General features: G+C 39.1%; 1 protein-coding gene across 15 annotated transcripts in view; it reads left to right on the top strand.

Annotated features, from left to right (window-relative positions):
• The window catches only part of FOXP1 (forkhead box P1), a 494,830-nt gene that overhangs the window by 405,757 nt on the left and 72,462 nt on the right, over window positions 1–16,611 (top strand). For all 15 annotated transcript variants that reach the window (XM_074957494.1, XM_074957490.1, XM_074957489.1 and 12 more), the window contains 2 exons: window positions 4,543–4,696; window positions 10,812–11,016. In XM_074957494.1, coding sequence (XP_074813595.1) covers window positions 4,543–4,696; window positions 10,812–11,016 — 359 coding nt within the window. The remainder of the gene's footprint in view (window positions 1–4,542; window positions 4,697–10,811; window positions 11,017–16,611) is intronic.

Genomic DNA, 16,611 nt, shown 5'->3' with positions numbered 1-16,611 from the left:
TAAAAAGTGTCTAAAATGTAAATCTAAAGGACTAACAGTAATTAAAATGGAAATGGCACAGGGAGGGAAGGCATGTAATTGTGAGATATCAGTGTGCAGAATGCTCTCAGCTTTGTTTTGCTGGCTGTTTTTCTAATTCAGTAGGGCTTACTCATCAGTGGCAGTTCAATGTGCGTTAATGACTCTGGGATGCAGGCATCACTCTGGACAAAGAAATGATTATTGTGCGGTCAAAAGAAGTTCAAAGACAAGAAGGGAATTTCAGTTTTTTCCTTAGAGATCCACATTCAAGAGCATATAAATTAAGCCAAATGTTAAAAACCACAGTCTGAAAGCTGACTTCAAAGTCACAACTCTCTAATTAATGAACTGCAAGCTTCAGTTTGGACAAGTCGTGGTTTGATGCGCCCATAAATCAACATGACAGGTCTGTTTCACAGTCTCAGACAGTGCTTGTCATTGAGTCACATCAGATGTAAACACAGCAGAAAAAAGAGGGAATATGAAGGAGGTGCAATTGATCAACAGAATTGGTAAAAACCCACTTTTGAAGCACATTATGCATGATCACAGGAAATGGCTATAGCCTCAAGAGGCTTTCTCCTTCTGCTGTTGCTTTTTTGAATCAGATTTCTAACAGCCTTCAAAAGGGAGAATAAGAATTATGGAGCTTCTCCCCTGTGGCTGGCAGGCAATAACCCCCTGTTGTTATTTTGTGCTTCTTTCTTTTCAAAGGCGTCAAAATTTAGTTTTTTAAAGATCTTTAACTCTATATTTGAAGACAAACAATAAAGGGCTGCCACTGTCATTCTTATCAGTTACCAGGGATTGTATTTTTTCTTTCTGTTGCCACTTCTTATTAACCTCTTATTTGGTCTATTAGACATAGTTTTGAATGCAAGCCTGCATGCTGGGAGAACATGAAAGTTCAGATGAGCTCAGAGGGCAGATAAAGAAATTTGAAGGGGAAAGTTACCCAGCAGAATGAACGATAAAAGTTAACTCTTCTAAATTGCTGTTGTCAGACAGGAGAGCATCTCCGACACAAAGATGATGGCTTGGAGTTGAAAGAAAAAACAGACTTTGTGTTAAAAGGCAAGAAGGGATGTGAGACAATGCGATGGCATTTTAATATCTAACACACTGATTTACTGTGGTCACACTTCTGATATTGCACTATCCAGAGTTACAATAAGAAAAGACTCCTTCCTGTTTTAAGAAGAATATTATAATATAATAGACGTAGGAGAATAAGGGTCCAAGACTCTTTTGCTTTTACTACTTTTTCTTTTTTTTCCCCCGATGATGGTAGTTAGAGGCCTGTTTCAACAATGCATTTCATCCCACAGGTTTTTCAGCCCCATTTTCCTGAGCTAAAGAGGGTGTTCTTACTAAATTAGCATGCAGTTGGTGGTCCTATTTTGTGCTAAAAATGACAGTCACATGCTAGCAGTTTTGTGATCTGGACTGGTGGTTATGATTTTAACATGGTTTGAACTTGGACATTGACAGATGGAACAAGCGTATTAATTTACTGTATCCCCCAGTCATTAGTGGCTCATAATATTGTACCATCAGTTTACAAAAAAACCCAACCACCACCACCACCACCAAAACCCTGTTAGTCAGAGAGATTTGATCTATAACCAGGACAATACGCAGGACTTCTGCAACCTTTTCTTTTACATTATATTAAGGGGAATTTACAGCTTGATGCATAGCAAGTTCTGCTCACAATTCCCATTAGTGATTGCAAGAGCTCTTTCTGTAAGACACTGCAATCTTTTTTTTTTTTTTTTTTTAAAGCTCTAGCTCATCTAGTCTACAAAACTGATTCCCTGATACCTGACAGAACTGACTTTGAGAAGCAGCGGACAGAATTAATTTTTAAATAAAGGTAGCAGAAGAATCCCATTTTGTGTGTTCAAGTTGGGCTAAGAGGATTGTTTTAAAAAGGCCGTTTGTCCTCCAGCAGTTTTGACAGTTTATGTTAGGCGGTAGGGAGTAACCTAAGAAAGGAAAACAGACCTTTGACAGAAGCTTATGGGAGGGGATCAAAAATGCAAGTTTTATCAGGATATTTCAGCATTTTAACACTGACTACTGACCTGACAACAGGACTGCACTGAGACCTTTTTTGTATGCATTCAATTGTGAGAAGTAAACAAACTGACTTGTATCCTGTGTTTGGTAACTGGGTGGGGAGCACAGTTTGGCAACGTGTGTTGCTTTTAAATTCTTTCTTGGACAATGGGCCTTGTATACTTTTATATCCTGGCTTTTCAAATGTAGAGAGCTTTCATGAGCTTTTCTTAGGGATAGCTGAGAAGAGAACCAAACAAGCATCAGTCAATTTATATAAATAAAGTGTTGTAAAATCTTAATTTACATTAAGATGGCAAGTAACCATGTCCAAACCAGGGAGTATTTTAATTCCGTTTTTTTAATATGATCGCATTCATAATTTTTTATTATGAGAATATCTGAAGAGCCAAAAATTATTCAAACATGAACATCACTATCATTGTGGTTTACATTAATCTGATCACTTGCAAAATGGGAAAAACAATTGGATCATTTTGAGCATGCTGTTTTACAAATGAAAATGCTGGCTCTTAGTTTTAATTTATTTAAATTTTTGTTGTCGGTACTGTAGATTTTGTTTTTCAGAATGGAACTCAATTAACTTTCTCAGTGGTATGGGGGTAGGCCTAAAATTGGATGCTAATATGAGATTGGTTAGGTTTTTGCTATAAAATAAGGCATTTGGAGATTAGAACAAAAATAGCTTCCATTGCTCTTAACTTTCTCCAATAGTCTTTTTTAAAAATCAAGCTTCTATCAAGTTGAGTGTGACTGGGTCTATTCGCTCATCGTTGCACTGATGCCTCTCCCATGATCCGAATGGAGCATTCCGTATGTGAATGGGGTGAATTGATTCCTTAAATTTTTTCAGGGACTTTTTAAAATGTGGGGCCAGCTCCTCAGTTGGTGTAAACCAGTGTCGCTCCAGTGCTTTCAATGGATTTCACTGTTGCCCACAAGCTGAGGATCTGACCCAGGATCTTTAAAGGGATTGTAAGGCATTAAAATGAAAAAAGGTGATGATTGGACACTTCGTAAGAGTGTCTGTGCCTGCAGTTTTGTAAGAGTTAATTTTCTTTCCGTAATTGTTAGCTATAATGGGGATAAGACCTCCACCTTGATATGATTCCTAGCAGATTAGGGATATTAGATAATTTCCTTCTATTTATTGTACTGCTGCGCTGTATTATCTTTCTATCACTCAGATAATTACTAAGGAAATCTACATAAATTGTTTTTGGCTAGCACAAGGAACTGCTAAACACTGGCATGATGTATTGATGTTTTACACAACAAAAGTTTTCCTCCTGTCATTGTACAATAAATAAAAAGATATGTATCAAAACGCAAAGCCTTTCATGGTTTTTTAAGAACAAAGCAAATAAAATACAAGATGAGCGTGGAAACAAAACCTAGAGGGTTCCTTAAACTGAAGCAAAATTAAGAACTCTGAAGCCTGGAGTACAGTACTTATTAAACACTCACATTCAAGTAAGATGTTGTTTGCTAAATTATGAATGTATGTAATTAAAATCTAGTGGCTGTTTCTATGAAAGATTTACAATGTTATTTCATCGTTTGTCATGGCTAATTAACAATATTAGATGAAGTTTTTCTTCTTCAAAGGTCTGATTTTTTCTCATTTATTTATGTCAGAAGTGATAAACAGAGTAGTTAAAAGCTTCTCCGGGCGCAATAGTGAGAAAAGCAACATGTTCTTTTACACCTCAGAGGTTCAAGGTTCAAATCCCCGTGGAGTACAGCAACTCTGTCTTCTTTATAGTGAGAATAATTAAAAATTTCAAAGTGCAGAAAGTAAAAGTCTTAAATATAGCATGGAACAATTCAATATACAGGAGAAAGTACTGTAACTTGATTAATGAATAAGAGAGAGCAAGTATAGAAAATGCAATAAATTAACCCAATCAGTTGCCTTAATAGTTGAGACAATCCTTGCATGCGTAAATGGAGCATGGCACAGGATTATTTTTCATTCCTCTTAAGTATGATATGACCTTGCAGTGTGATTTTCCATTTATATTCACGCTGTTCATACTGAAGCATCACCAAGTGCTTCAGACTACACACGGGTTGCTTTATTCACCACCAAAATGCGACCACTTCAGGGGTGAAACTTCTGTAGTGCAACATAGCAGAACTTAGACCAAGAAATGCCGAATAAATATTTCATGTGAAGTGCAGGGGGAGTTTTGGTAGGAAGAATGGAATTGCCCAGTGTGGAATTTGGCCACAACCTGTGGTTAACACTACTACTGAAATTATGACTTGGGATCTTGAATGAGAAGTGGTCAGGGCCTCCATTTAATATCCTTTCTTGGTGATGACTATAATCAAATGAAGTGTTTTGAAACCGGGAGCCATTTAAATACCTTGTATAAATACTTAGTTCTGAAATGACAAATGTGCCTTTTTTTTCCCCCCGCCTTTCATCCACAGCAACAGCAAGTGGCTACACAGCAGTTGGCCTTTCAGCAGCAGCTCTTACAGATGCAACAACTGCAGCAGCAGCATCTCTTGTCTTTGCAGCGCCAAGGTCTGCTAACAATCCAGCCTGGCCAAGCTGCTCTCCCTTTGCAGCCTCTTGCTCAAGGTACGTGTGCAGTCTGGGAACCGCCAGCTGTAAACCTCTATCTTGGGGCGTTAGAGAAGACAGCAAAAACATCTAAAATGAACTGACGGGCAGGTTGCTCATTAGAAGGTTTGTAGCTGTTCTGGGGAAGCACAACGCTGAAGTGTTGGATTGCTCTAGCTAGAGATGGGCAAACAGTATGGAGTCTGGGTTGAGTTTGCATGAGTGTCCAGAAGGCTGGACTTGAACCTCCTGGGTCTACAAATCCAGATTTGTTCAGAATAGGCCTTGCTAGAAAGATTGCTCGCACTTTGGTCATGGCTAGGAATAGCTGGAGAACAGCCTCTCGACTGTTATTTCGGCACTTCAGGTCCTTCCTGACAGGAAATCAGACATGGGAAACTCAGACCCAAACATTGCCGATCGCTGGGAGTTTGATTCCCTTTTATCTCTAGATCTGAGCAAAGGTGGGAATGTTTGGGATTTTTCCATGCCTGTTTTACTCATCCTCGATTCCGCTGTAAGTACACACACAGTGGGCCAGATCCTCCGCTGGTATAAACTGGCATAGCTCCATTCTCCTCTCAAACTGAAGCAAATTGGGATTAACTCCATTGAAGTTAGTAGCTTTATGCTGTCATAAATTGAGAATCAGACCCCTTGCATCTTTCCACAGTCACATGCTCTGCAGTAAATTAGTACTCCTCTGAAGTACTTAGGTTATTAAAGATTTCTTTAAATGTGTCAATAGGTCCTTTTTATTTAGCAGTGCTTTTGAGAATGGTTAAAAATCTATGGTTTATTCTTCCTCTACTTCATTTTCATTGGGTTTATCTGTGTTACAAGCCTTAAGACACTGAGACCAGCCTCAGCCCAGGCTGTTCTTATTAAGAAGGCAGATTGTTCGAAGTTGGCATGGCTTGAGGAGGAGCAGGTCTTTAAAATATAAAGCTGGTATTTCTGAAGAGTCTTCTCTTCCCTTCTCCCATCCCCTCCCCCACAAAAAAAATGTGTGCTAAATTTAAAGAGTCACCTTAGCCTCTCAGGTCAGCTCAGGTTGAATGATTTGGTTTCTTCAAAGCTGTTAGCCTCAAGGCTCCTATCAGTTGCTAAACCCTGTAGTGCATTTATATTCAGATACATTCACTTAAACCGAGGGAAGAAGTTATACTTCCTTGTCTCCCCATTCCCCCTCCCCCCCCCAAATATACATATTGCTGCCAGAGGGAGGGTGATATAGCCAGCAATTCTCTCCTCAGTGGACGTAGGGAGATACCTAGTGTGATGGAATCCTCGTTGGCCAGATTGGGCCACCTGTTTACTTCCATCCTGTTCCTAACTTCAGTTTAAAGAAATTAAATTCTGCATATGTCATTTATGCCTTGGCTGCCTAAATAATGGAGGTCTGACGTTGGACTTGCCACGCACGCGAATCTTCCGTTGATTTCAGTGGAGGCAGTGTCTGTGAAGGCTGCAGGATTGGGCCTTTGATATTTACTCCTCCTCTAGCGCATCTTTGTCAATGGGGTGGGGGGCAATAGTACGGAACTAATCCAGAAAAAAGGCACGTAGGCTATGCCATTTGTACTTGCAAAATGTTACAACGTGCATTAATTACACCTTCAGATTTATTGTTGGAAACATCGCAAGCTGTTCCTACACACCCACTGGACTCAAGCTTCAACCTTTCTAATTTTTCCCACAGCTCCTATACTATTAAGTTTGCTCAGTAAGGTTCATTGTATAGTACATCAGTTAAGCTGTCCAAAAGAGGGCAATTGGGCAGTGACAAGACACGCTCATGTGTAATGTGAAAGAAATGAATGTGGTGATGCATGAAGTGTAATCTGTGCAGTAACACATCAGAGACACCAGTAGGTAATTCAGCAGTCATGGCATTGATTGATATGGCTAGCAGGGTAGTATAACTATTAGTCCCTACAACATTAGGAAGTAGCATATTTAAAACCTAAGGGGTGCCTAGCTGCATGCCAGAGTTCACATAAATATAAACAAAGGTGCTTCAGAGGTCTGATTCTAGTGGGGAAATGAACTATAGTGTTGATATCATCCCTTGTGAAACTAGGACTCAGTTTAAAAGAAAAAAGTAACTTGAGAATTCAGGCAGGTTGGAATACAAGACTTTTTTTTTTTTTTCATCAGAGAGAGAGATGATGGCTTAAAACTGATGTCATTATGAGGTTTAAATCAACTTTCTGCTTGCTTGAACATGGTCACCTGGGTATGGAGGTACAAGGACAAAAAGAGGTTGAGCAACTCAGTTTGTCTTTGAGCCAGTGATACCTGGGGTTGTGAAATTGAGTTCCATGAACAGTAATCTGTCAACTGTCCCCACAACATACATTTTTTAAACCCGTGCCTGCATTTTCTTTCATAATGAAAGGGACTAGTTGTCCTGAAAAATGCAATGATGAGCCGGAGTTACGGTTTAAAATAATTTGTAATAAATGCTTTAATTTAAAAAAGTATCTCTAGTGTACCCTTTTCTTTTCAGACTATTTTGCCAGACTGGAACAAATACTGTTAAACACACACAAACCTCGACTAAATGTGGACTTGTATTCATGACAAATTAAAGCATTTGCTACCTAGTCGTATTTTAGATGGCATATAGTAGTTGTAATATTAATAAACGTTCCCAAGGAGTGAACCACAGTTTATATGTAATTTTTGTTTTGGTTTTCAGAATTCGTTCATTGTTTAAAACTACATTTTTGTTTCATACTTGCCTATTGTCTTATACAAAATAGCACATCCTCTAATGTTATATTTTTGTAATCGTCGCAGTTTTTTGTACTTGGACACATCTATAATCTGGATTTTACATCTGTACACAGCCACAATTTTAAAATAAACCCAATGTCAGCAGTATTCTGAACTATTAAGGCTAGTTCTTCAAAATCAGGCTATAACATTAAACGAGCAAATCTCGCTTCAGATCACTGCTGGGTGCAAATAATAGGATGGAGGCATCTAGTTGTCTGATTGCTCTCACAAATTAGGCAGGTATACGTTTAAATCCTGTTGTTTGCACTTGCAAAGTTGCAGACATTAATAATTGTGGCCACAGATAGTTGCATGTGCAATTTTAGAGGCTTGATTTAAAACGTGGCCCTTAATATTAAAGTGCAATTATATAAGGGTAAATTACATCATTTATTATGTTAATGGGCATATTTGATTTTTAGCATTTGTTCATCATTTTGGAAGATGTGTTTAGGGGCACTGTATTTAAGAACCATTTAGATTGATGAGCAATAAGCATATCTTTCAGCTGTTAATTTAACAGTTTAGTTAGGAATCATCTTTGGAATTATTGTTGAAGAGTTAAATTTTGCTTTCTAACCAAGTGATTTGGTCATTTAAAAGTAACTGGTATCACTTGTGTGTATATATATGATGTCATAATTACAATTCTGTTATCTAATCCCGTCTGACCTGAAACCCTGGCTCTTATTACCTACAATTCTACTACACAGCATTTGCTGCCTTCCACTTCCAAACTGAACGTTACCCTCATACACTGAAAGGTGACTATAATTCTCATTAATGTTAATATGAGTTATGCTTGTGTATTAAGTGTAGAACAAACCTACTGACTTTGGGGGAGGGGGTTATTACTATAACACTTAAAAGCTTTGTCTTCAAATGAAGCATTAATACATCCAAAAATGATATAGATGAATTCTAAAATATTTTCCCAATTAAAAATCTATTACTTGTCTACAGATAGTGGAAAATAATAATAATAATCATCCGATGAAGTGAGCTGTAGCTCACGAAAGCTTATGCTCAAATAAATTGGTTAGTCTCTAAGGTGCCACAAGTACTCCTTTTCTTTTTGCATAATATAAATGGACTATTATTCTTTCTCTATTTGTTTATCCCTCCAAAATAAAAATCGGTGTCGTGGACTCATGTGGTCTCATATCAATATGTTATCAACAACAGACAAGCCTATCCACTGTTGTTGCAATTGAGTAAACAGTGGTGTAAGGGTCAGCCCTATTCACAGGTAATTGTTAGTGTGCAGACAGTCCTGTCAAGTATGTTAGCTAAAAATACATCCCACACTGTCACTTTGCAAGGTGTTCGAAAATAATCGCCCAGATGCAGCAAAACAGGACATAGTCTTGTGTACTGACCTTTCTCTTTGTTTAATTTGCCTCAGAGGTTTATTTTCAGGGGACAAGTAATAATTGAATATGTCTAATAACTAAATGCTCATTTGGGACAAAATCCATCAAAATATAATTGGCATTTGATATGTATGAAAGAAAAATGACTTTGCTTTAGAGCGATAGATGTGTCCTAAGACTGTGTGATCACCTAATGTATAAAATTGAAGCTTCTTTTATAATATATAGTAATTGCAGATACTTAAGCATTTTTCCATTTTTTTGTAGTAAACCGTTAGCAGAGACCAACTGTTTTTGTTAATGCTACTCTCAGAAAGGCGGGGAAGGTTATTGGTCTGTCGTGCAATAATTTACTCCTCTTTGATATGCAAACGATCCACGGTGAATATAAAAAAATCCTATCAGACTCATTTCACAGTTCTTAACCACTTAGATTCTCTGGAGTCTATCGCCTCATTAGACCAGTGCTCTCCAAAGCTAGCATAATTAAAATCTTTAACAGTTTAGCAAAGTAAAGATGTTTGGCTGATCACGTTGAGATGATTATCTATCCATTGTATTCTAAATGACAAAAATAAATTAAATTTAGACCTTGGCATTTTTTATTATGTGTTTCAAATGAATATAATGCATACTGCCTCCCCCTCCCAATACCGTAGGCTTGGTAGGATACATGCCTGTTTGAGCTGCTGCTGCGTATTCAGAAAATGGCAGATTTCCTTAGGATAGCTGCAGCGTTACAACACGCTGAAACAATGAACACTGGACCAAATACCCAGGAAGTCCCACTCTAAAGCAGACTTTTTTTTTTTTTTAAACGTTCAGGATTTTATATGTTTTAGATGTCTTTAAAAAGATGCCGTCACTTCGGCTTATTCTATTCTCCCGTACCCTTCTGAACGAGCATTGAAATGTTCTGTGATGTGAAAATGTGAGGTGTTAGATCATGCATTCTGAATAAAGATTATGTTTATAACATGATCAAAGTCTAGAGTCCAGGCTGTATTGGGCCACGTTACTACTCCCTGATGTATCACCAAGGGTGAATTTTATCCCACTGGTGTTGTGTAAAGTTATCTCACCTGGAATGCTGGCTGAACATTGTAAATAAGGCTGGTGTCCATTTTGACGCTACTATGAAACAACATTTCTTGAAGCTTATTTTATGTTTTCATTTCACTTGTGAATGGCTCATTAGCATTGATCTAAGAAATGACAGTAATAATAGTGTTACTTTATAGAAAGTTATACAGTTTTTCAATAGACACATCCATCAATTAAGTGAGCAGTACTAGAAACCAAAATTAATGAGAGAGATAGGTGTGTTAATGAAATAATCATAGTATAATCAATTTGGCTGTTAAAATTTGAAAAGCATTCCTGGAAGACGATATGATTTCATAATTTATGTCTAAAAGTGATTAATAAAAACTGTATTTAATAATAAAGCTATTTGTCATCATTTAAAACTAAAGCACAAAATTAGTCATATTGTGGTTCATGTTGCCATAATAACACAGTTGAATACTTCTATTTGAAGATCTTCTTTGGTTCTAAAAATAGATTAGAATGTATTCAATTATTTTTTAAAAACGCAACAAAACTTCTTCAGATGGCTGCAGAGTATAGCTTGGCCCCACTTTCTTGCAGTCATCTCACAGGCAAAATTCATTTGGAGCTCTGCCTCCAAAGGGACTCTGGGATTGGGCCCTCTGGTACAAAAATCATAGAAATACTAATTAATGGCACATATTTTCCCCCAGAAGTCTTGCTTTAATAGGAACTACATGTTGGGTGCTAATCAGTTTAGCAGGAAACATGAAGTGTTACTTCTGTGTTAGCCTTTAGTTCAAAAAAAAAAAAACCCACAGAAAACTAACACTAGGCTTTGTTTACTGACTCTTTGATTTAATTACTGTTTTAAGAGGGCCGAATTAGCTGTTAATTGATTTAATTATCCAATTTGTTTGTTTCAGGCATGATTCCAACAGAACTGCAGCAGCTCTGGAAAGAAGTGACAAGCTCTCATACAGCAGAGGAAACAGCAAGCAACAACCACAGCAGTTTGGACCTGTCCACCACATGTGTCTCCTCTTCAGCACCTTCTAAGACCTCCTTAATAATAAACCCACACGCCTCAACTAACGGACAGCTATCGGTCCACACTCCTAAAAGGGAGAGGTAGGTGCTAGTAGATTTTACATATATCTACGTGTAAATCAGTATCTGGTTATTCTGATATTGGTGACTCTAACGTGAGATTATTTACAATGATGGCCAACAACCTGGCCCACATTTTGCCCTTGCTTTCTCTTCCCGTTGATTGCAGTGAGTTTTCAAAAGATTTATGATAGGGCAGAATTTGGCCCTTTTGTTTAGGGCTTTATGGCTTGCTAATCGGATGACTGCTACACAAGTGCATGCATGATTAGTTTCTTAAAACTGTATTGAATATGATCTGTGATGTGACGATTATAATTGTTTTAACTTTTCCAACATGGCATTAGTGTTACTGTTGATGTGCCCTAGGGATTTAAATCGAGGTGAGGAAAAATTAGTTGGTCAGTACCACCCATTTTATCATAAATAACTCGCTTTGTTACCATGTTGTAGTTCCTTATCTTACATTATGTTATACGGTTGCAGATCTTCTGAACTCACCCACTCCCACAAAACAGAGCAGACTTGAATTCTCCAGGTTGATAAAAGTGCATTATATCTTTTAAAGTACCTGTAAATTCAGATCACTGGCACAGGATTGGTTTTTAAAAGTTTGAACTAATTTGTACTTGCCTGCGTGGTAGTTTGAAAGTGGTGGCTTAATTCAGGGGTTGTCTGTTGAAGATGCTTCTTAAGTATGGTTCCACTTGATGTGAAGGCTATTTCATTGATGTTTTTTTCCCCTGAAATTTCTGCATCACTTCCATAAGGTACTTCTAACATTGTATTTTTAACTATTGATTACAGTGAAATATATACTCCTAAGTAAAGGGCAGTTCTTGTTCTTGTTTGGAAAGCTACTGTAAGAGTTCAGGCTTAAGGGTTAGTCTGAATCCCGTGCTCGCACACACGTGTCAAACCAAGATTTATATTCTACGAAAGAGAGTTTATCTGTGCTTGAAAAATGATACCAGACACTCACTAGCCAAAGAGTGATACGAAAAATGAAAGATGTGTCCCCCTCGTGAGGTCCTACAACATGCTCTGATGAGAAGTGCCGTCCCTATCCCCAGTGACATGATGGACAGGTGTGTTTGGGATTCCAATCAGGGAGCCTGCTCTATCTTTCATATGAACTCTCACCTCCTTTTAGCTGCTGGAAGGAGATCCTCCTCTCCGACCCCCCTACTGTAGTCTTCATCCCTCTACCAGCCTGCCAACTGCTGGAGATAGGATATCTCTGCTATTCCATCCTTCCTCCAAGGAGCCTCTGGTTTTCTACATAGCTTTCCCAAGCAGCACAGTGAAATTGACGTGATTCCTTTCCCTTTCCCTTTTGTCCACAGAGATTCTGAGCAGCAACATTGAGATTGACCAAAGTCTTGCTTTTCTCTTGGCTGCTAATTGGAACTGGGTCTGCAGACTAAGGAAGACAGTTCTGTGTACATTAGTTGACATTTCAGAAGATTCTCTTCACTAGCATAGAAACTTAATGTTTAGTTTTTGATGAAAGCTAGATTCCACAGAAATGGATAGTTTTGTTCTTCCTTCACCCTTTTACTCGCAGGGAAGTAGATGAGTGATCTTTTTTGAAGCCTGGGAGTTATTCCAGTGGTTGAAAGCATGTTGAAAAGAAAATTACATGAACATATCATGCATCGTTCTAACATTAAGAAAATCAAGCTGTTTATGTATAGGTATAATATAGAGAAGAACACATCCTTGAGAAAATTACTGTTGAGATGTTATATACAGTAGGAATAATTTTGTAACTTACATAGGAAGGACTCTGACATTCATATGAGTGTACATTCATATACAGATGTGAATGTACAGGTTATAACACACACCATCCAGGATATAGTTTCCATGAAGGACTAGATGGGATACTAAACTAACTTGATGGTGTTTCTTTAAATGATTAGATTGTATCTTTGCTTCTTGTACAGCTGAACAAGAAGAGTTTTTATGATTTTCTGGTCATATTTGTACTCTTGTATTTTTTCAAAATATCTCCGTTTTTTAAAACAATTAAAGACCACACAATTGAATGGGTCTGCTCTCACTTACTAGGAAACAATAGGTCCCTCCCTACGTTAAGTTTGGAACACAGTGGAGGTAGAATCATAGGACTGGAAGGGACCTTGAGAGATCATCTCGTTCAGGCCCCTGCAGTCATGGCAGGACTAAGTATTATCTAGACCATCCCTGACGGTTGTTTGTCTGACCTGCTCTTAAAAATCTACAATGATGGAGATTCTATAACTTCCCTAAGCAATTTATTTATGCCATGTATGGGATTTCTGATGCAATGGATTTATGAATCAATTTTGAAATAGGAACTTGCTTTCCATATTATTGTAAAGCAGAGCTGAAAATATTTTGTCCATACAGTATATTATAAATGTTGGTCTGAATGCAATTACCTTTCACAAACAAGGTGATACGTATGTTTTGTTAGTGAAATTCCACACAATTAATTAGAAAATTATTAGTATATCGCTGAATGTTTTGAGATATTATAGGTTAGTGAGAGACCTTAGAAAAAACCTCAATTGAATTTATAATACACAGTATATTGTTTAGCTTATTACAGTACTTAGTTGTTTATCTATTACATTCCCTTTATTATCATATTATCAAAATATAAAAATACAAGCATGGCTGGGAATTAAAATAAAAGGGCTCTGGACTTTGCTTTGCCTTTCTCTATTTGAGGTACTGAAGGTTTATGCCATCCATTTGCTGCAGTGATTGTATTACATCTTTATCCATAAAGAGAACAGGAGACTATACACAGAAGAATGCCTACTGGTGCACTTAAGGTTTCCGTAGCAGTCTCATCAGGCATTGTGGTGCCTGCCTAGATTTCACATGACACACAAAACTCTTCTTGTTTAGATGTATTTCACTCATTTCCTCTTCGAAAGAGTGTTTGTGTACCATCCCTGTATTCAGGGTGGTGAATGAGTAATAAGAAAAAAGTACCTTTCTTATGGGTAGAGATGTATATTTAAAAGCAAACAGAGGGAAGAAACCTACAGAATAATAGCAGAGAGAACATAGACTTCATAGTTTTGTTCTCATCTAATACCAGATTGAAAAATTAAGCTTGGGAAATAAGTCTATGGACCTGATCGTGCCCTCAGTGCTCAGTCAAAACCCATATTGACATAAACGCAGATTTTGCTCAAATAGGAAGGGATGTCAGGATATGGTCTGGTGTGTCAGGAAGTGTACGAATGGCCGTTCTGAACATAAATCTAGACCTAACACTTCTCAGTAGTAAGCTACAAGTGGTACACAAACTCCTTGGCAGCACAGAAAGTTCCTTTCTTAGCAACACACTATCCTGTGGATAGTTTGGGGCAGTTGTTTTTCTGCCCGGAGAATGGTCTTTCGGAGGGCACAGCAGATTTGCGTCTTGTCGCCCTGCCTGTCCTCTCTGACATCCTGAGAATGCTAGGAGGGTTAGCGAGAAAATGGATTGCAGTGGCTTAGGCAGCTGTTGAGACCCGCAGTGATGGGCACTAGTACAAAACCCTAAAATTGACAGATGGCTCCCAGCTCTGTGGGCCAGATCCTGGCACCCTGCTACAACATGTTAGCACTGCTGCAGTGGCTCAAAAGAGCAGCAAAGCTGCACTAGTTGGGCAAGTGAAGATTCCTCCAGCAGGGGAAACTCCCCTGCACATAGGGCATGGGTCTAGAGGAGGAAATGGGGCCAGCACTTACAGGCCCTTTATCCCCCAATCCCTCTTGGGTCTGTATCGAGCACTGCGTGGCTGAACTCTAGGATTGATTTAGTTGGGATGATTTAGTTGGGGATGGGTCCTGCTTTGAGCAGGGGGTTGGACTAGATGACCTCCTGAGGTGCCTTCCGACCCTGATATTCTGTGATTGGAGCCTGTGTCTTTTATTACATCTGACCCAGCTCGTTCAGCAGAACAGCCAGTTGTGTGAATTGGATTGGGGCTGAGAGGAGGCTGAACTAGCTGTGGCTCAGTCCGGGTAAGATGGAGCTCGTGTCAGCAGAATGGGGAAAGCCACAGGAAGAGTTGGCAAAGATGAAATCAGCATCCTGACTGGAGGAATGTAAGCACCACTTGTTATACAGATTTGCTGGTTGGGCTGGCTGGATCCCCCAGGGGCTTCTGGGGGCTCAAGTTGCCAGTGAAGCCAAGGGCCCCCCCGCCCCTTTCTTTTTCCCCTGCATCGGTAGGAACTGACAAGCATGTACATTTTCATTTCACGTGCGGGCGGAGCACCAGGTATTTGTGCGTGTGCTACCTCCAGACTAAGCTGTTGTAACACACACTGCAATGGGACTAGACTTTGAGACCATCTGGAAGCTGGACTTCATGCAGAACACAACTGCCCACTTACTGAGCAGTGTTTCGCATGGGGAAACATTGCACAAGTGCTCCATAGTCTGTCGCTTTGTATTGAACCAGAGAGTCCTGCATGGTTTGGGCCACCCAGATGGCATCCTCCTCACGCCCCGTGTGATATCTGTGGGTTGATTATCAGGGGAGATGCACCTGTTTAAAAGAAATGGGGCTGGTGACAGGGCATCGTCAGCGTGAGACCAGTGGAACTTGCTGTCAGCCTTGGGCTGACCCAGTCCGGAGTTACTGATTTAGATTTAAACAATAAAAAACACAGGAAAAGCTCCAAATGCCCTAACAATTAATCATTTACAGCCACACACTAATGATCACCGAGCAGCAATAAATAATCACATGCGGGTAGGAGTAACATTCGCTTGTAGGGTGTGCATAAAGCTTTTCTTCCCCCGCCTTGGGGTTTTGGACAGGGAGTGAGCTTTAGGGGTGCAAGCTGGTTATGTGGGAGTTGCCATAATTGTTGTTGTCCCCATCCTCCTCCTCCCTGGCACATGTTACTAGGGCACCTTGTTCTGGATTTTGTGGCATTATTGATCCTGTGGACTTGATTCTGTTGTTGCTGACCATGCTGTAAAGCAGAGTAACTCCACTGATCTCAGTGGAGATAGAAGTACCTGTGTAAAACCATTTGGAGATCAGTGTCCTTTCTGTATGTTCTGGACGAAGGGATTTGAGCAATGGATAAGTACTTAAAAAGAATGGGGGAAATAATTTTTGTTTTTATTTTTATTTTTTTACCATGCTCAGATGTCGCCAAGCTAAGGCCCCAGTCCTGCAGCTGGATACTCATAGGCTTAAGGGTCTGCCTGCACATATCAGATTGGTGGATCAGGGCTCAGATTTGTGATGGTGGTGGCAGTGCTGGCAACCATAGTTAATCAGTGGAGACAGTCACCAGAACTGGATCACAGTTCTCCTCTACAACTAGACAAATAGAAAATTCAACCACCCATGCTCAGAATCTTCCCTTGGATGTGCGTGCACAGCTTCAGGAGACTCAAGTGGGAACCAAATGCATTTTGGAGCAGTGGGTATTCCCAATTTATAAAATAGGTCAAGAAAAGAGAAAGGTTGGCTAAGAGGGTTGGTTTTGTTTTTTTTAATGCCCTGTGCATATTACTTTGATAGAAACCCTTTTTTAATTAAATGATATAATTCCAGCTAGAAATAATGGGTTAATGCTTTCATTCACTTTGTCTTTAAATGTATA

Source organism: Natator depressus, chromosome 7 (genome assembly GCF_965152275.1).
Source record: "Natator depressus isolate rNatDep1 chromosome 7, rNatDep2.hap1, whole genome shotgun sequence".
NCBI classification, from domain to species: domain Eukaryota; kingdom Metazoa; phylum Chordata; order Testudines; family Cheloniidae; genus Natator; species Natator depressus.
The sequence above is the reverse complement of the archived record's forward strand: the minus strand, read 5'-3'. Positions and strand labels throughout refer to the sequence as shown.